Source organism: Vigna unguiculata, chromosome 7, assembly GCF_004118075.2.
Source record: "Vigna unguiculata cultivar IT97K-499-35 chromosome 7, ASM411807v1, whole genome shotgun sequence".
In the NCBI taxonomy this organism is placed as follows: domain Eukaryota; kingdom Viridiplantae; phylum Streptophyta; class Magnoliopsida; order Fabales; family Fabaceae; genus Vigna; species Vigna unguiculata.
In genome coordinates, this window is record NC_040285.1 from 34,273,649 (window position 1) to 34,295,761 (window position 22,113).

Here is a 22,113-nt window from a genome sequence, read left to right on the forward strand (position 1 = left end):
TTTCAATGAGTTTCTACTTGATTTTGTAATTTTCAAAAAATTCAACTAAGAGTAAGGAGTGTCAGAAAGGATGTTGCAAATGAGTTTCTCAGGAGACTAATGGTATCATTTTCAAGCTCAAAGTCCTCTCTTATGATTGTCAATGCTGATAAATGTTTGTCACGATCCCGTTTGTAAAGCTTCACATTAAGATGGTTGACAGTCTTTCACGAAATGCAAGAACTTCAGAATTTCAACTGTTTGTAAAGCTTCACATTAAGATGGTTGACAGTCTTTCACGAAATGCAAGAACTTCAGAATTTCATCTGTAGACGGAATTCCAAGATAAAATATTTCAGAAGTCTCTGGAAGATGAACAATGAAGGATGACTGAAAACGAAATGCAGAGCAGAGTATGCTTTATTAAGTTATAGAGAATCCAATATGCAGAGTTTGCTTTATTAAGCTATACAGAATCCAATAATTTATCGGTTGCCTCTCCCAGTCTTAACATCCTTACAAGGTGGCCCCAGAAGGGCACTTAATGACAAATAGTTATAGAATGAGTGCATGTGGTTTGCCTAATGCCTATAGCCACATTTTACCTGCTGCTGAGCTGGTTGTCATGATGCTCCCTTGTGAAATTTATCTGCAATTCAGCTAACTATATTCTTGTAGATAAAAATTCTGTCAATTTTTATCAGAACCACTTAATTCTTTGGGTCCTTCCTGCTTGCATGAATGGTGCAACATTCTTTTCAGAATTAGACTGCATTAATGAGTGTTGTATTTACCAGTAAATACATATTCTCTTAAATGGGGACATGGGGGAGGGGACCAATTGGTTTCAAGTCACTTACTATCCTGGCTCAGTAACTTTTGTCCCAAGAACTTTTGCTGATGCTTACTTTATCCGACAGCTGATGGGACCCTTGTCTGCATTTTTAGCATCTCATAGAATTGCTTATCAGAACCAGTTTGCCCGTTTTTTCATGAAAGCGACGTTACTTTCTTACACATTTAAGCCTCAGAAGATTTGTGTGCAGCTCCACTCAGGCTGCTAGTGGATCAAAAAGCCAGAATTTCCTTACCCCACGACAACCTCATCAGTTTTGCTCTTTAAGAATTCAAATTCGAGTTGAACTCGTCCAAGGGCAACAACAAACAATGATTCTGCATATGCCAATAGGGAATGTTATCGTGTAATTTATCAGTATGTAATATGCATATGCCTTTCTTTAAGAGAGTGCATGATAGTCCCTCTGTACACGTCAATTTGGTTTTAGGTTATTTTTATACCACATTTTAATTTAAGCTTTATTGTACTTTTGCTCCATTGTCAATGGTTAACATCTATAGAAGGAATATTTTTGCTTGGATTTAGTTCTGTAAATTTTTAATCAAATTCTCATACTTTTCTTCTTCAAATCTCCATAATCGAATCATGTAAATAATTTTAAACACTCTTTTATTTAAATCTCACTAACCAAAATATCATAATCATTATTCACCTAATAAAAGAAAACTCAACTGTTCTCTCTTCAAATCCCTACTACACTCACATTCTATAAAATTCCTCAAATTTCATCAGTTTTTTTTTATTATTAGTCTTTCAAATCAATCTATATTACAAGTTCATCCTAAACACTTAATTATTAAATCAAAAAGGAAGAAGTTGAGGGTTTCATATAGAGGAAATTTGATGGGAGTACTGTATTGTTAAAATTAAAAAAAAAATTACTTGTTATGAACCAATTAAGGAGTTAATTAAATTAAATAAATATTTTTACTTGTTATGAAAATTTTTTAAAATTTTTCTGCAAACATTTATTATAAGTTAGAGATCCAAAAAATATTATTTGTTCTTGAGATTTAATTTCGTTTTGATTTGCTGACCTTTACATTATAAACACTCCATTTAACTCTATACGTGTACTAACAACTATCACACCTTTGAAAGTAATGAATTACATTGTTTTTCCTCTTTCTTTTCCATTACTCATTTTATTTATTATTTTTCTTACAATATTACCATAAATTTATTATGTATATGTGTGCGTGCATTCTTTTTCAACTTTTATAAACTATTTCTCATAAGTTGTCCTGGTCCTCTCTTTTTCTTATCACGATCTTTCCCAAAGAAAAGTAAGATACGATTTAGAATCAAAATTTTGCTTTTACACATAAAGGTTTACCGACACTCGCCTTTTAAAGAGCTTTTGGTTATTATCGAAGAAAACTAAAATTTACCACAGCAATGGCTAGTGGCAAGACTAGCTTAGAGAACAATTTCTTGATAGATATATTTAGTACAGTGTTTTCTATTCTAAATTTCTCAAATAAGACTCTAATCTTGTGCACAGTTTCAAAACCACTAAAATACTATGGTACAATGCTTTTTCTCTTCATGAAACAATAATGTTGTCCTAGGGTATCTCGTGAATATAATAATCCATGATGGTACAATAAAATATACAACATATCTATGTCATTTAGGTTGCATGCACATAATAAATATTGTACGATGAGATATTTTATAGTTTCCAGTTTAACCTGGTGTTGCAGGCGTGCAGCAGTTGGAAAGTAATATCACACTGATGAAATCACCTTTCTAAAGTGGTCATGTCCATCCAAATAATATTATTACACAGAACAAGAAGACAATAGAAAAACGTAAAAAACCTTAGTACAATCAACAGCATTGCACATGTTGTTTTAAAACATTGATTTATCGTAACAACAGAGGATTTAATCTAATTGTTCTTCAATTAGGACTTAGTTTTGAGTTTCAATTTACTGAAGGGGTAAAGGGAAAGTTCAAAAGCATGGAAAAGTACTGTTCTGCTTCTGCATATTTTTACTGGATTGAATTCCCAGTGTAACAACATTTGAATATTTATGTAAGTCTAGAAACAAACCAAGTCCTCCTTTATGAAATTTTAAAGCAATAAATGATTAAAAAGAGAGGGTGAGGCTAACTACTGATGAAACAAGACATTATGGGACTATTGGTGGGCTCATATTCCTGTTTCTTTTTCTTCCTTTCTCATTTCCAATTATTAAAACTCTTGTCTCTTGCCAGACAGGCACATGACTAATTCTTGGACAGAGATGATATATTAAGGGTGTGTGTGTGTGTTTGTGTATGCATATAAGTTAAAATATATGCTGCACAAGAGGAGTGAGTGCTTTTGGTAGCAATAAACCTCCTTGTATCCCCTTTCCATAAATTGTCAATTCTTTCCAAGATCCCTTCTATACCTTCACAATACCACAACCATGGAAACTTCTCACCCTCTTTCTATTGAAAGCTTCTCATACAGTTGGTTAGTAAACCTGAGGCCACCATCACTAGAAAGCCTTGAAGCCTCTCTTAGGACTTCCCTTGATGCATCTGATGAAGCTTCTTTCATTGAGATGGACCCAAGAAAACCACCCTCCAAGAGATTCTTTAAGAACTCACAGGACTCCAAATTTGACTTCCCAATTTCACAGTCCCCTCTTACCCTTGTCCATGCAGATGAACTTTTTTCCAATGGCTACCTCATGCCCCTTTTTGTTGAATCACTGCAAATGGAAGAATATGAGTTCTCTGATTCCAACACAAGCCCGGTTTCATCTTCACATGCACCACAGAGTCAGGCTCCTACATGCCCTTCTAGATGCCTTTCCTTAAAAGGGTGCAGAACATTATCAAGGAGAGTCTTTCAGAAGTATCTCAACTTCTTGAGGCCTCTGTGTAGAAGACTGAGGGGTCACAAATCAAGCACTGAAACTGCTGCTAAAAGAGGTGTGTCTGTGAAGAATAGGAGATACTATTCAGACACATCCCCGCGAATTAGTGTGGCCCTTTCTGCTGATGATTGGCGATACTCTTGTGATTCTGAAAGCTCAATATATGAGGCAGTTCTTCATTGCAAAAGATCCATTGGTAACGGTAAGTGCAAGTCCAACATATTATAGATGTCAATTGAACATAGCTGTTCCCATCATAGCATTCTCTGGATTTTGGAGCTCTTACATTTTAATACTTTGATTATGGCAGAGAGAATGAGTTAAGGGAGCTGCAAAAGGGAAGGGAGAAGATGAAGATCAAAGAAAAGGGATTAAACTTAATCCACTGTCACTGTCACTGTAAAACGTTTTATACTACGAAGAAAAAAAGATGACACTTTATTGTTGTAGCTAAAAGCTTTTACACTTGTTGTGGAAGTTTTAACCATATTTTCAGTAGGTGGCATCTGATGGTTCACTAATATTACATGCCGGTGGATTCAAATCAAATTTTAGAAAATAGGGATAAGAAAGAATAACAGTCACATGTGAACTGAATATGCATGAAGCCAAATTATCATCAGCCACTCATCCTGTCACTATTCTCTCATCTGCTTAAATGGCAAAGGAAATTTATTATATGTTGTTAGTCAAGCTTTTTGCACTCAAATCAGTGGAAAATAATAAAGACACGGCTCAATTTTTCTTTCTTCACTGAGGAACCCTTTTACAACAGATAAGATTCTGCTTCCCAATTTCAGTAATGCAAAAGTTGCTGAAATAATTGTATATATCATTCTCTAAACTTCATTCTGTGAATACGTTTTGGAAGAGGAATTATCATAGTCGCAATTTTGTCTCAACATTAAGGCTCTTAAGTTTTATATGATCGCAACACAATTATCTCTGTAATGCTATCATGATGCTACAGAATTACAGCAGTTGGAATCTAAAACCTTTAAGATAAAGATTAGTAATCTTAATTTTCAAGAAGTTCCTAGAAACACAAGATGTCATTACTATTTTATAACTAATGCGTCAAATCCAGACAGGAATATTCCTATCTATCTTGTTCTGAAACATCAATAATTGCCTAATTGGGGTACGACATTGTTTTAGTTACATGCTTATTTTCAACTCTACCAGCCCAAAAGGTTTTTATATTGTCCTAGAGTTATTCATTTTTACAAGATGATGACTAAAACATATTAATGGATGACTAGTTTTGAGTAATTGTTGCGTTGAAATGAAGCTGATTCTTAGTATGAAATGGGACTCCCAAGTTTCCAAATTTTCATACACTAAAATGTGAAAATCAATTTTGAGGTGCTTACATGCAATCTTTTCATGTGCGAAGAGCTTTGGTAAATATGTCAAATATTATGTTGACCTCAATCATCACAAAATGTTTACAAATCCTTATTTCAGAAAGAAAATGTAATCATTGAAAGAAGGTATGTTATAATGATCCCTACAAAAATTAATTTCCACCGAATCAAGCCACGTACCTAACTAATTATCCTCTCATCACTTCAAATATTGTATTATCAATTTTAGTTAATCAAATAGATTTTAGATCTCACATAGTAATTTTTATACTCTTTTTTATTATTTTTTTACATGAAAATGTTTGACTCTTTAAATTTATGTTCAATCGTGTAAACACTTGGTTTACTGGATCATGTTAGAAAATAATTACTCAAATAATACTAATAATAATAAAAATATGAAATAATATAATAATAACAATTAGAGCAATAATAATACTAAGACAATATATAAAACAATAATATTAATCAGAGACCAACAATTATAATAATAATAATAATAATAATAATAAATAAAGGTTTAATTACTCGGATGGTACCCACTTTGGTCCAAGTGTGTCAATCTGGTACCCGCTTTTAAAAAAGTGTCAATTGCATCCCAACTTTTAAAAAAATACTTCAATTAGGTCACTTTCAAACGGAGTTGACTAACATCGTTAGTCAACGTGCCATAGTCTATGGTTTTTTATTTTTTATTTTTATTTTTTTAATTTTTATAAAATTTTTTTAATTTTTTTTTAAATTTTTTGAAAAAAGATAAAAAAAAACGTCACGTGTCAAGTCTCTGTGTGTGACATGTGGCATTGTCAGTGCCACGTGGCATTGTAATGCCACGTGTCAATGTCATTATCAGATGTCATTGTGTTGATTTCGATTTAGTCCCCGTATATGTCTTTTTGTTTCAATTTAGTACCTACTTATGTGTATGTGATTCAATCTTGACCTATTTTTTTTTAATAATTAAAATCCATTTTTTATAAAATTAAAAGTAGTTAAGTATAAAAATTTTACAAAAATTAAGTATTTGATATTTATATTAAAATTTAGTGGTAAAGTCATTTTATTAAGTCATTTTTAATAAAAAATTAGTATAACATTCAGACAAATAGAAATTTTGGTTTAAAATTATTAAGAGACAATATTGTTTTATTTTGGGTTAACAAAATAATAATTAACAAAACATGAGTACTTAATAAAAAAGTAATTAATAAATTAATATGTTAAAAAGTCATTTTTAATAAAAAATATTAGTAAAACATTTTATACAAATAATAAATTTGGTCTAAAATTGAGAGAAATAATATAAATATTAGTACTTAATTTTGTAAAAATATACAAAAATATTTTACTTATTAAAAAAAATGGGATAAAATTGAATTAGATATACATAGGTGGGTACCAAATTGAAACAAAAAGACATATATAGGGACTAAATCGAAATCAACATAATGACATCTGACAGTGACACTGACACGTGACATTGCAATGTCACGTGGCACTGACAATGTCACGTGCACTGACAATGCCACGTGTCACACACAAGGACCTGACACATGACATTTTTAATTTTTTTTAAATTAAAAAATTTTCAAAAAATTTAAAAAAAATAAAAAATAAATAAAAAATACCACAGACTGACACGTGGCACGTTGATTAACGGTATTAGTCAAATCCATCTGAAAGGAACCTAATTGAAGCATTTTTTCAAAAGTTAGGATTCAATTGACACTTTTTTAAAAGCGGGTACCAGATTGACACACATGTACCAAAGTGGGTATCATCCGAGTAATTAAACCATAAATAAAAGATAAACAAGGAAAGGAGTAGAAATATCCTGGGTTGAGACACGCATAATGCTATCCTTAGATAGAAAACGTCCCTACTGCACAGGGCTAAACAAATACACAATCATATGTGTTTCAAATCAAATGTGTTTCTCTTCCAAGATACAACAACCCGTCAGATCAATCGAGTGCAGCGAAGGATTCCCGTACCTTATGAACACCACTGTCTTAAAGATAATATAGAGAAGAAAAGAAGAACGCTTCTTAGAGAACTCTAGTGTTTATTGTTTCTGTTGTTGTCTTGTATTGTATTCACCTAGATGGTATTTATAGGTAGAAAAGAGAGACAAAAAGTAAATAGTAATAAGAATATAGCCGTTAGCCATTAAAAACATTAATCCATAAATTAAAGGTCTATAAAAACAAGAGTAACAGTAGAATTTTTATTTTAATTATTTTATTTTTTAAATTATATTAAAATATTTCTAAAAGGTCATCCTGTTAAGGCTGAAGTGCAACTTAGACGAGAAACACTTAATATAAATTCTCACTCTCTGTATTCTATAAGGACCACAACCCCAGGTAGAGATGTCAAAATGGGTTTCAACTCGTGAGCCAACCCGGCTCACCACGGATTCGAGCCGGGTTGGGTTGAGAAAAATTCAACTTTTTCAAAAGTGGGTTGAATTCAACCTGGCTCACTTAACCCACGGGTTAAACGGGTTCGAGCCGGGTTGAAGGTGGGTTGGCCCACTTAACTCACCAAATTTTTTTTACAATTTTTTTTTAATTTTTTTTAACTTTCTTTTAATTTTTTTTTAATTTTTTAATAATTATTTACTACTCCTATTATATTTGCTCACAATTTCATATTTTTAAATGCTAGAATGTTGCTTAATTATATTTGAATAGTTTGAATGTTTAATTAATTTGATTGTCAAGTTATATATATGTTGATACTTTAATCTTTAACTATAATCTTTATAGTAAATTACTCAAGTAACCGTTTTACAAACAATTTTTTTCTAAATTAGCATGAAAACGTTTTTTTATTTATATTTTGTTGAATAGTATAACAAAAAATTTGTAATATTAACCATGCTTTCTTAGACTAATGGATACTTTCTTGGAAATAATTTTTCATATATTGATGGTGAGCATGATCAAAACATTGGTTCTTGATTTTACTATGATTGTCATCTCATGGGTTACTTAAAAATTTATTTAAATATTTGAATACTAAAAAAAAAAAAATTTAGGTGGGTTGGTGAGCCAACCCACTTAACCCACCAACCCGTGGTGGGTTGAGCCGGGTTACAAAATTTCTGGCTCACCAAAAAGTGAGTCGAATTGGGTTCACTCATTTTCAACCCGGCTCGTGGTGAGCCAACCCGTATGAGCCGGGTTGGCTCACTTTGACATGTCTAACCCCAAGTTTGAACTTGCATCAAGGATGAGAGTGTAGAGTTGAGAAACATTACATCCCCTCACATCTGCATATCAGCCTAGTGCCACATAAAGACCACTAGTTAATATAAAAAAAACTTATTTTTTTTGTTTTCCATTATCCTTATTTTTCTAGTGTAAGAACTTTTTGTTTTACATAAATAATTTTCATTATTTTCGATGATTCAACTATAGTTTGATATTTAAAAAGTTTTCTCATATCTCCAAAGTACTTTCTATTTTATCATACCATTAACTATACAATTCTTTTACTTTGTGCAATATCATTCTATAGTGTATCAAATCGTTTATAGGGAAAACAATTGATCATTTTCAATTTTTAATACTTTTATTTATTTTTATTGTGTAGAATATTATTTAGATTTTTTATGTTTTAATTCATTCTCAAAAATATAGTTTTACCACCACAATTGTATAAAAGTTTTTTATTTACCAAAATAGAAATAATTTAATGTCATTATCATAAAGTTCAAAAGATGAAAGAGTTATCTTTAAATTCGAAATTGTAACATCCTAATTCCACGATACTGCTATCTTAAATCAATCATACTTCATATCATTATATTAGTGGAAAACATGAAAAAAACCAACAAGTGCACTGGTCATGGGTAGCAAGTGATAAATATCATTCTCTCTCAAAAGATTTATGAAACACATGACAACTTTCACATTTAATAACTTAATTAGACCGCACAGTTCACAAAAACACAATGGAATTTTTTTTTAATATTTTTATCAAATAGTTGGCGTTCAACGAGAAATTAACATAATGTATTTACAATTTGTCAAAACACTTCATTCTCATGCATTCTAAATTATGTCAATTCCATATTCATTTTAAAATCAACTCACAAAAATATTGAAATATTCTTCTTAGAGTCTTTGAGCCTAGGATCACTCATGAAGTTTCAATCCTTGAATCCTCAATAAGTGAACTCATGCATTAATTTCAATAGTCTAAGATTACTAATGAACCAACTTCTATTCCTAGAAACAAACAACCATTACGTGTTCAATTTGAAGTCTAGATTTTAAAGAGATCTCCAATTACCCTAAGAATCACAAATCAAGCATGGAAACCATCTACATCAATCATTAAGCATGAAAATCAAATACTAACTTAAATTGTTGGAAAAACATGTATATATATATATATATATACACACACGCACACACACACATTTATATGTTACTCCCAAAGAAGGATAATTTTTTAATATAATTTAGATTATTATAATAATGAATAATTAAACTAATAAAATTATTTTTATCATATTAATTATTTAAATTTGGAAAGATTATAGAAATTTTAAAAGTAATATTCCCGAAGGAATAAAATAGTTAGAAATGAAAATTTTTGAATTAACAAAAAGGACAAATTTTTTGAATATAATTAAATTAATTACAATAGAAACAATTAAATTAATAAAAAAATTATCATATTAATTGTTTCAATTAACAATTCAAATTTCTTAAATTATAACAATTTAGAAATGAAATCTTTTTCTTTAGAGTATGGGTTAAAAACATCATGCCTTTTGAAACGAAAACATATTCTTCAAATTGAACTTTTCCTTCTGACATTGATAATTTGTAGGGAGAAGATAAAAATAGGTTGTTTATGAGTGATATAAAGTTAATAACTTATAAATGAATACTATAAAAATATTGAAAACATCTAAAAAAAGGAAAAGACAGATTTAGATAATAACGTATGTCTCGTAATGACTAAAAACATTTGTGGTTTTGGATTCATGGTGCTCTAATATAAATGGATTTGAAACATCCTTCTTTGAGAAATAGTTCGCTAAACACGATTTCAAGTGTAGTATAATTAAAAATAAATGGAAAACATAAAATTTTCTATGATAGTATTATTTTTATCTTTTTTTGCATTTAGCTTTGATTTAACTCAATCAGCGGATTTTCAAATATCGCAATTTGGGGGAAAACCAAATGGGAATATTGCTAAGGTATGAACATTTGATATTGTGTCAAAAAGGAACTGAGATTGTTTGATGGAAACAAAAACATATTCCATCCCAAATTATAGGATATTTTTTGTTATTATTACAATCTTTTAATTGATTTGTTATTTTCTTATTCTTAAGGCTTTACAAAGTGCTTGGACTAAAGCATGTGCATCTACATCTGCTTCAAAAATTGTGATTCCAAAAGGGACATTTCAAATGACACATGTACTTTTGAAAGGTCCTTGCAAGGCTCCTGTTGAACTTTATGTTGATGGCACAATCAAAGCACCGGTAAAGCCAGAAGACATGGGCGGTGACGAAATTCTCAGGATTGACTATGTTAACGGCTTAAGCATAACTGGTAACGGAGTCTTTGATGGCCAAGGTTCCTATGCTTGGAAACAAAATGAATGTTCAAAAAAAGCTAACTGCAAACTGCTTGGCATGGTAAATAACTATTGTTTCTTAAATTCAAATAAAATGTAACATGTGAATTTATCAAAATTATATTTAATTCATTTCTTTATTCTTTTATCGAATGTCACTAGAATTTTGCTTTCAACTTCGTCACCAATTCAATAGTTCGTAGCATTACTAGCAAGGATAGCAAACACTTCCATGTCAACGTTTTGGGATGCAAAAATTTAACTTTTGATGGATTTAAAGTAACTGCTCCACATAATAGCGCCAACACCGATGGCATCCATATTGGAAGATCAAATGGTGTGAATGTTCTTAATACAAACATTGCCACTGGAGATGATTGTGTTTCATTGGGTGACGGTAGTAGAAATGTTCTTGTCCAAAATGTGAAATGTGGACCTGGCCATGGCATTGCTATTGGAAGCCTTGGAAAATATAAGGAAGAAGAGCCTGTTGACAGTATTACAATTAAGGGTTGCACTTTGAAAGGAACTGACAATGGAGTGAGGATTAAGACATGGCCTAGTACGCCAGGAACAATAACAGTTACTAACATGAGATTTGAAGATATTACCATGGATAATGTTAAGAACCCTATCATCATCGATCAAGAGTATTGCCCATGGAACCAATGTACCAAAAAGGTATTCAGTCTCTCACATATTTATGTACTAGTTGATCTTATTATTCAAGTTGCAAAATACTTCATATAGTACAACAAGATGGCTTAAAAGACTAGCTTATATCATTTCTTATTGTTGTGATGATGCAGTATCCATCAAAAATAAGGATAAGCAAAGTTATCATCAAGAATATTAAGGGGACTTCAGCAACTAAAGAAGGATTGATTCTTGCTTGTAGCAGTGGTGTACCATGTCAGGGTGTAGAGATATCTAACGTTGATCTCAAGTTCAATGGAGCTCCGGCAATAGCTGTATGCAGTAATGTGAAACCAAAAATATCAGGAAAGGTCCCTCCCTGCACAGCTCCGAATAATAAAAAACAGTAATACAAATTTGTTTAATAATCTATAAGTGTATTTTTCTTGGAGAATAAGAGTTGTAATTGTAATTGTAATTCAATGTTAAATAAATACTTGAAATTAATTCAAGTAGAATGATAATTATGTATATAGTTCTTTTAATGATAAAGTGTTCAACTACCTTATTGTAATATATCTAACAAAAATTCTATTAGTTTTTCATGGTGTTGGAAAGTATATGGAATGATGTAAATTCGATGTAGTATTTATTTTTTCTAATGGTTTTAAATATGTTTGATTAATGTACGTTACTAAAATAAGAATTAATGATAATCTTATTTTTTATGTTATGAAAGCTTATTTGAAAGAACTCTTTATGTAACATCCCATTTAAATAATAACATAATTAAATGAAATCTTACACTGCATAATATAAAGAGCCAATTTGCGGAGTATAAAGTCACTCTTTACCGTTATCCAAGGTACTTAAAAGGAGATACTAAAGCTCACTACAATGCCTACAAAACTCAAAAGGAGTAAGAGATAGCCAGTATTCGAAATAAAACCTTAGGGGCAATACAATACACGGGCCTTCGCCCTAAAGAAAAGCCCAAAGAGACATGAAGTCCAGCACAGGTAGACTGTGCAGCGGAACCATCCCTTCTTTGTTGACCTCGAGTACCTCTCGCATCTGCTCCCATCAATAAATTGATGATCATCGCAACGGTAGAAGAACAACATACAAGGCATTCAAACAAGCAAAAGTGTAAGCTAGAGCCAAAAAGATTTTATCATGTAATCAGATATACTTTCACAGTCCAATATACATACATCATCCAAGCATGTTATAACCTCTCAATCAATACACTAAGACTCGACTCGACTCATCCAGATACATATAATCTGGTCGGATGCAGCGGATGCTCGCACTTGTGGTGGATACCTCTGTTCACCCCCGAGCTATGTGTTACAAGTGTTACAATGAATCAATTCCCTCACACACAAGGTTAACCCTTAATGAATTTCAGGCCTACTACTACTCTCACCACAAGTCAGTCCGCTCTAAGTGAGACTAACTGACTCCTTAGAGTGTCAGGATACAATCCTTACCTTGAATCCTTACCAAATTATATAGATGGGGCACCACCATGGACACCCACTAACAGGGGTCATGGAATTATGTCCCGATCACTGAAGCACGACCCTGAAATCCCACCTAGAGATTCCAAGGAATTACGCACTGACCACAAACCAATCATGTTCAATCAATCAAGTAATGTTTACCATACACAATATATCATGCCAACCTTTACAACCCATTCTCATTCATAACCAAATGTTGAATCCATACCAACTCATCCTTCCCAAACAGTGAATATATATTTGTATTTCATATCAATACCATGTCTCCTTGATACCAACCATCTAATTTAAATCACATGTCAAGTTCATACTAAACCCATCATCCACAATCCATGAATCACATCACTCATGCATAATCATTTATCACATGCTTTTGATATAACAATTAGATTCAAGCCAGTAATAACCATTCAAGATCAGAGAAACAAACAAACTACAGCGATCTTGCGATAAAACTGCTCTCACTACAGAGCTATGATTCAAGATCGGACCAATCAAAGTCAAAAGCTATGTGTTAAGGATCAGCTGTTAAAATATCAGTTCGATCCAACGGTTAACGAAATAGTAACTTTCATTTTACGAAAAATGTGCAGTGTTATCAACAACACAAATTCAGTGACCTTGCGATAAAAACTTCTCTCACTACAGAGCTCCGATTAAAGATCCGACCGGTCAAAGTCAAGAATTATGTGTTAAGGATCAGTTGTTAAAATTGTAGCTCGATCCAACGGTTAACATAGTAGAAATATTCATTTTACGAAAAGTGTGCAGTGTAGAAAAAGAGTAGCGCCACATCAATCAAACATACTTGCGCACCATACATTTTTATTCGACCAACAACCTCATTCAAGCATCACAACCATACAACAGACCAAAAATCGGCAAAATAACTTTAAAAACATAAACCCTAGCTTCCTTTACCTGGAAAGAGCTAGTCAAAACGACCCCGACCCTTAAGCGAATGAGTAAGACAACTCCAAGAGCATATTTAAGAGCTGAAAATCTCAATACAGAGGAAGCACAAGATTATTACGAGGAACTCCAACGGCAAGCACGAAGATTAAACTAAAAGAGAAGAGTATGCATCGGAAGTAACTTACGTGAGTGAAAGAAATGGGTTGAACTTAGTTGAACTTGGATGAACCCCAAACCCTAGTAGAGGAACGTTACTGTTCTACGAAAAAGGAGGCTATTTTTCTGAAAGTGAGAAGAATGAAAGTGTTTCAGCTGGTTTAGGGGCTTTGGTTCCTTATGGGCCAGTCCTAGGCCTAACTTATTTGGGACAGTCCTTTAAAATAAAAGTAGTAAAGTAAGGTAGTAAAGTAAGTGGTTGATACACTTTACTTCATAACATAATTCAAATGGTTAGTATATTTTAAATTCAAATTTTCTTTTATAATAATAAAAAAATAGGTACAGTAATTATATTCAAAAATTTCCCTTTTAGAAAATAAATTTTCAAAATTGACCATAAAAAATATCAAAAATTTTTATTTTGATATATTTGCTATGTGTCTCTCTTATGAAATTTCTTATTAATATTATATTAAACTGCTACGTTTAAAAGGTCAAGATAATAATTGTACATAGGGATGGCAATTAGGGCCTGGCCCGCAGGCCCGCAAAAAAAACGCGGGGCGGGCCAGGATATTGAGCCCGCAGGCCCGCGCGGGCTCGGCCCGCATAGGCCTGCGGCCCGCACGGGCCGGCCCGCAAGCCCGCATAAAATTAAAAAAAAAAAAAACTTGTACTTGTGTATATTAATTACTTCTTTTATGGACTCTTGCATTAATATTTCAAATTCTTGTATAATTGGAAAAGACAAGTATTATGTAATTTTTAATGTGCTAAAATTTAAAGAATACATTGTGTATGTCATAGTATGAATATGATGAAAATGTTGAATTATCAATTTATCATCTAATTCTCCAAAGTCTTTACTTAATTTTGTGAACTTCTTAAAGTTTCCCAATTTTTAAACATTGAAAGTTTTATCATAAAAAAAATAAATAAATTAAAAAATTAAAAAAAAAAAAGCGGGCCGGCCCGCGGACCCGCGAGCCAACGTGTATGCGGGGCGGGCCAGAGTATGCGGCCCGCATAAAATGTGCGGGGCGGGACGGGCCGGCCCGCGATATGCGGGCCTTATGCGGGGCGGGCCTAAACGGGGCGGGCCGGCCCGCATTGCCACCCCTAATTGTACATATCACATTGTTAGGTTTGTTTAATATAGATATAATTCATTGACAACACTTGGTACTTATAATATTGATTACACATTTTCTTTAAGCAGTTTTATTATAAATTTCGGTTAGTAAGAGAGGTTTTAATTTTTACATTCAATTATTTATAGTTAATTTTAGTGTTTTTATTTATTATATATTTTTTCGTGCGAGATTATATAACTCTTCTTGTTTATGTTCAGTCGCTTCAATTTTTTTATTTATTTGGTAAGATGAGGAGAATTCATCTTCTTTATCCTTTCTTATCCTTAATATTTTTTTACTTAAGTAACTTTTTGTTTCATTTAAATAATTTTGAATGTGTTTCAATTGGTTCAAAATCTAAAAAATTTTCACAAAATTTAGAGATACTCTCCATCTTATCACGCATTTAGTTATGTTTTTTTTTCTTTTGTGCAGTATCCTGTATCATTAAATAGTTTGTCCAAACATTATTAAAATGACATTTCATTATTTTTACTTTCTAATATTTTTATGTCATCTTTTTCACCATCACATAGAATTTTATTTTAATTATTTTATATAATTACTCTTATTTCCTAATTCATTCTAAAAGAAGTGTAAAATTAGTATCACAATAATTTCATTATCATTATCTTCAAAAAATAAAATATTTAAAGTTAAACTTGAAATATTAGTAGTTTAATGTTTTTTTATGTATGATTTTATTTAAATAGTCTAAATATTTTATTATGATTTACAGAAAGGAACATTTGAAATATTTGTAAACTTAACTATTTGTTTTCTTTTTATAGAATTTTAAAAGTATTTTGTAATTTAATGAAGTTTGTCATTAACATTTTCAAAATTAAATGTTGTTTTGGTTGTTGTAAAGCTTTATTTATATGTGTGTAAAACTATATATAATTCTTAGAATTTTACCTATGTGTTATTTGATAACCTTATTTAAAATTTATACCATTTTTATTATAAATATTGAATATGTTGTTTAATTTGATAATATTATGTTATTTTTAATAAATATTTTTTATAAAATTTAATTAATTGACACTAAAGAGTAAAAAATATGAGGTTGGACACCAGTATTCCACTTACCTTTAGGATGAAGATAAGTTATAACTTTCATAATAGTCAATTATGGAAATAAAGATTAGCAAGTATTTTTACTTCGAAGTTGGAATAATATATATTTTTTAGTCCTCCTTATGTTCTCAAATTTTAGTAAATCAATATCAAATTATAAATTATAAATTAACATAGACGATTTTAAAATCTATACTAGGTTTTCTTTTTTTTACTCTAAAATTTGCTACTCTATAATTTTTAATTTTAATTTTTTCATTCTATAACTCCAAGTCTCTATACCTAAATAGTCCATATTTCCACTATCATATCTTCCACACCTTTTAAAAGTAATTATTTGTTTTTGAAATAAAATAATTACATACAATAAAAAATTAATGATCGGATAAATAAAGCCTACCAACAATAAAATTATAAAAATTATTATTTATTATTATAATTATCAGAAACTTTTTAACATAACAAAAACAAAAAACACACATGATATTTCCACTCTGTAGTTATAATGTTATTTCAAAATATAATACATCACACATAATAATAGATTTATAAACCTCTTTTTGTTGTCGTTCCTTGTCTATAATTACGACTTTTAGTAAATCAATAATAAAATATAAACTAAAATAGAAGATTTTAAAATCTATATTTGGTTTTCTTCATTTTTTTAACTTTAAGAGTTTCTGCCCTAAAAAAATTGATTTTTCCATTCTATAACTCCAAGTCTCTATGTACCTAATTAACTCATTGACTCATGTTCCCATTATCTTATCTTTCATACCTTTAAAAAGTAATAATTTTTTAAGGAAAACAATTACTTACAATTAAAATTATTAACGGAATAAAAAAGCCTACACTCACTAAAATTAAAAAAAATTATTTATATTTACATTTATAATAATAAAAATTTTATCACCACAAGAAAAAAAGTGAACACACTTAATATTTCCACTTTGTAGTTATAATGTTATTTCAAAATATAATATATCACACAATATATATATATATATATATATTTTGATAGATTTATACATATACTTTACTTTCTTAATATTTATACTATTCTCAAAAAGGACAAATATTTTGAATATAATTAAATTAATTATAATAAAAAACAATTAAATTAATAAAAAAATTATCATATTAATTGTTTCAATTAACAATTCAAATTTCTTAATTATAACAATTTAGAAATGAAATCTTTTTCTTTAGAGTGTGGGTTAAAAACATCATGCCTTTTGAAATCAAAACATATTCTTCAAATTTAACTATTCCTTCTGACATTGATAATTTGTAGGGAGAAGATAAAAATAGGTTGTTTATGAGTGATATAAAGTTAATAACTTATAAATGAATACTATAAAAATATTGAAAAAATCTAAAAAAAGGAAAAGACAGATTTAGATAATAACGTATGTCTCGTAATGACTAAAAACATTTGTGGTTTTGGATTCATGGTGCTCTAATATAAATGGATTTGAAACATCCTTCTTTGAGAAATAGTTCGCTAAACACGATTTCAAGTGTAGTATAATTAAAAATAAATGGAAAACATAAAATTTTCTATGATAGTATTATTTTTATCTTTTTTTGCATTTAGCTTTGATTTAACTCAATCAGCGGATTTTCAAATATCGCAATTTGGGGGAAAACTAAATGGAAATATTGCTAAGGTATGAACATTTGATATTGTGTCAAAAAGGAACTGAGATTGTTTGATGGAAAAAAAACATATTCCATCCCAAATTATAGGATATTTTTTGTTATTATTACAATCTTTTAATTGATTTGTTATTTTCTTATTCTTAAGGCTTTACAAAGTGCTTGGACTAAAGCATGTGCATCTACATCTGCTTCAAAAATTGTGATTCCAAAAGGGACATTTCAAATGACACATGTACTTTTGAAAGGTCCTTGCAAGGCTCCTGTTGAACTTTATGTTGATGGCACAATCAAAGCACCGGTAAAACCAGAAGACATGGGCGGTGACGAAATTCTCAGGATTGACTATGTTAACGGCTTAAGCATAACTGGTAACGGAGTCTTTGATGGCCAAGGTTCCTATGCTTGGAAACAAAATGAATGTTCAAAAAAAGCTAACTGCAAACTGCTTGGCATGGTAAATAACTATTGTTTCTTAAATTCAAATAAAATGTAACATGTGAATTTATCAAAATTATATTTAATTCATTTCTTTATTCTTTTATCGAATGTCACTAGAATTTTGCTTTCAACTTCGTCACCAATTCAATAGTTCGTAGCATTACTAGCAAGGATAGCAAACACTTCCATGTCAACGTTTTGGGATGCAAAAATTTAACTTTTGATGGATTTAAAGTAACTGCTCCACATAATAGCGCCAACACCGATGGCATCCATATTGGAAGATCAAATGGTGTGAATGTTCTTAATACAAACATTGCCACTGGAGATGATTGTGTTTCATTGGGTGACGGTAGTAGAAACGTTCTTGTCCAAAATGTGAAATGTGGACCTGGCCATGGCATTGCTATTGGAAGCCTTGGAAAATATAAGGAAGAAGAGCCTGTTGACGGTATTACAATTAAGGGTTGCACTTTGAAAGGAACTGACAATGGAGTGAGGATTAAGACATGGCCTAGTACTCCAGGAACAATAACAGTTACTAACATGAGATTTGAGGATATTACCATGGATAATGTTAAGAACCCTATCATCATCGATCAAGAGTATTGCCCGTGGAACCAATGTACCAAAAAGGTATTCAGGCTCTCACATATTTATGTACTAGTTGATCTTATTATTCAAGTTGCAAAATACTTCATATAGTACAACAAGATGGCTTAAAAGACTAGCTTATATCATTTCTTATTGTTGTGATGATGCAGTATCCATCAAAAATAAGGATAAGCAAAGTTATCATCAAGAATATTAAGGGGACTTCAGCAACTAAGGAAGGATTGATTCTTGCTTGTAGCAGTGGTGTACCATGTCAGGGTGTAGAGATATCTAATGTTGATCTCAAGTTCAATGGAGCTCCGGCAATAGCTGTATGCAGTAATGTGAAACCAAAAATATCAGGAAAGGTCCCTCCATGCACAACTCCGAATAATAAAAAACAGTAATACAAATTTGTTTAATAATCTATAAGAGTATTTTTCTTGTAGAATAAGAGTTGTAGTTGTAATTGTAATTCAATGTTAAATAAATACTTGAAATTAATTCAAGTAGAATGATAATTATGTATATAGTTCTTTTAATGATAAAGTGTTCAACTGTCTTATTGTAATGTATCTAACAAAAATTCTATTAGTTTTTCATGGTGTTGGAAAGTTTATGGAATGATGTAAATTCCATGTAGTATTTATTTTTCTAATGGTTTTAAATATGTTTAATTAATCTACGTTATTAAAATAAGAATTAATGATAATCTTATTTTTTATTTTATGAAAGCTTAGTTGAAAGAACTCTTTACTTCATAACATAATTCAAATGGTTAGTATTTTTAAATTCAAATTTTCTTTTATAATAATAAAATAATAGGTACAGTAATTATATTCAAAAATTTCCCATTTAGAAAATAAATTTTCAAAGTTGACCTTAAAAAATATAAAATTTTTTATTTTGATATATTTGCTATGTGTCTCTCTTATGAAATTTGTTATTAATATTATATTGAACTGTTACGTGTAAAAGGTCAACATAATAATTGTACATATCAAATTGTTAGGTTTGTTTAATATAGATATAATTCATTGACAACACTTGGTACTTATAATATTGATTACACATTTTCTTTAAGCAGTTTTATTATAAATATCGGTTAATAAGAGAGGTTTTAATTTTTACATTCAATTATTTATAGTTAATATTAGTGTTTTTATTTATTTTTTATTTTTTCTTGTGAGATTATATGAATTTTCTTGTTTATGTTCAGTCGCTTCAAATTTTTTATTAATTTGGTAAGATGAGGAGAATTCATCTTCATGATCCTTTCTTATCCTTAATATTTTTTACTTAAGTAACTTTTTGTTTCACTTAAATAATTTTTGAATGTGTTTCAACTGCTTCAAAATCTAAAAAATCTTCACAAAGTTTAGAGATACTCTCCATTTTATCACGTATTTAGTTATGTTTTTTTTTTTTTGCAATATCATGTATAGTTAAATAGTTTGTCCAAACATTATTAGAATTAGAACTGACATTTCATTATTTTTACTTTCTAATATTTTCATGTCATCTTTTTCACCCTCACATAGAATATTATTTTAATTATTTTATATAATTACTCTTATTTCCTAATTCATTCTAAAAGAAGTGTAAAATTAGTATCACAATAATGTCATTATCATTATCTTCAAAATATAAAATATTTTTAGTTAAACTTGAAATATTAGTAGTTTAATGTTTTTTATGTATGATTTTATTTATATAGTGTAAATATTTTATTATAATTTAAAGAAAGAAACATTTGAAATATTTGTAAACTTAACTATTTGTTTTCTTTTTATAGAATTTTAAAAGTATTTTGTAATTTAATGAAGTTTGTCGTTAACATTTTCAAAATTAAATGTTGTTTTGGTTGTTGTAAAGCTTTATTTTTATGTGTGTAAAACTATATATAATTCTTAGAATTTTACCTATGTGTTATTTGGTAACCTTATTTAAAATTTATACCACTTTTATGATAAATATTGAATATGTTGTTTAATTTGATAATATTATGTTATTTTTAATAAATATTTTTTATAAAATTTAATTAATTGACACTAAAGAGTAAAAAATATGAGGTTGGACACCAGTATTCCACTTACCCTTAGGATGAAGATAAGTTATAACTTTCATAATAGTCAATTATGGAAATAATGATCAGAAAATATTTTTACTTTGAGGGTGGAGATGGAATAATATACTCTTTTTTTTAGTCCTCTTTATGTTCTCAAATTTTAGTAAATCAATATCAAATTATAAATTATAAATTAACATAGACGATTTTAAAATCTATACTAGGTTTTCTTTTTTCTCTCTAAATTTTGGTACTCTATAATTTTTATTTTTTATTTTTTCATTCTATAACTCCAAGTCTATGTACCTAAATATGTTAAAACAGATCTGTCTAATAATCTTAACCAAGAAGGGGATCTGAACTGGTTATTGAATTTTTCACTTGTTTAAGGTGAATCTTGAAGGAGTCTTTAAGTTTTAAATCTCAATTAATCAAGTTCGCAGTTCTGGGTTAATGGACTATTTTAAATCAATCAAGAAAGATTGTGAGAGAAGAGAAAGAAGCAATACACAACAATTTATACTGGTTCGATTCAAGATGAATCTACATCCAGTCTTCTCCTAAGTAACCCACTTAGGAGGATTCCACTAGTACAGATAGGATCCAAGAATTACAAGAACACCTATATAGTTCTAGAACCTAAAAACCAAAGAACTTGATCTACCAATCAAGAACTCCCCCTAGGAGCAATGCATCTACGCAATTGCACCTAGGCCTACACTTCACACAATGAAGCAACTGTAATCAGAGATACAATAAAAAAGAATCAAGAAACGAATACACCTATTATTGTGCAGATTTGTCAATTTGCTCCTAGATTCAAGCTAGACCCATCAAGGTAGAATCAACCATCAATCTCCTTGAATCTTCACTTGAATGATCTTCAAGAATGCTTAAGAACTCTGTGAATCTCAGAGGGCTGTTTCTCAGAATGTTTTTCAGTGATTTGTAACTTTTTCCTTACTGAAACAGATTTCAGAAAACAACTTTTATACAGAGTTATCTGCTGTTATTAATGGATTAGGAATTTACCTACTCGATTATCGTGAGTGTATTTTCACTGCCAGTACTCACAGTTAATCCATTAGTTAAACAACTAATGAATTCAAGAGTGCACAAGCAAGAGTGTGATGGTTAATTACAACTTAATGCAGACTTGATTTACATCTGATAATTTCATACTAACATCCTAATGCACAACCTAACTAAAA

At 30.1% G+C, this 22,113-nt stretch overlaps 3 protein-coding genes across 3 annotated transcripts; all 3 read left to right on the forward strand.

Moving 5' to 3' along the window:
• The first annotated feature begins 3,084 nt into the window (after positions 1-3,084).
• Positions 3,085-4,467, forward strand: LOC114190494 (probable membrane-associated kinase regulator 6). The gene is made up of 2 exons (XM_028079402.1): positions 3,085-3,916; positions 4,025-4,467. The coding sequence occupies exons 1-2, from the start codon at positions 3,259-3,261 to the stop codon at positions 4,036-4,038; spliced, it is 672 nt and encodes a 223-aa protein (XP_027935203.1). The 5' UTR covers positions 3,085-3,258; the 3' UTR covers positions 4,039-4,467.
• Positions 4,468-10,139: 5,672 nt separating this feature from the next.
• LOC114192572 (polygalacturonase-like) lies at positions 10,140-11,889 on the forward strand. Its single transcript, XM_028082333.1, has 4 exons — positions 10,140-10,305; positions 10,444-10,752; positions 10,854-11,372; positions 11,501-11,889. The coding sequence occupies exons 1-4, from the start codon at positions 10,177-10,179 to the stop codon at positions 11,735-11,737; spliced, it is 1,194 nt and encodes a 397-aa protein (XP_027938134.1). The 5' UTR covers positions 10,140-10,176; the 3' UTR covers positions 11,738-11,889.
• Positions 11,890-17,652: 5,763 nt separating this feature from the next.
• LOC114192608 (polygalacturonase-like) lies at positions 17,653-19,367 on the forward strand. Its single transcript, XM_028082387.1, has 4 exons — positions 17,653-17,810; positions 17,948-18,256; positions 18,358-18,876; positions 19,005-19,367. The coding sequence occupies exons 1-4, from the start codon at positions 17,682-17,684 to the stop codon at positions 19,239-19,241; spliced, it is 1,194 nt and encodes a 397-aa protein (XP_027938188.1). The 5' UTR covers positions 17,653-17,681; the 3' UTR covers positions 19,242-19,367.
• The last annotated feature ends 2,746 nt before the right edge of the window (positions 19,368-22,113 follow it).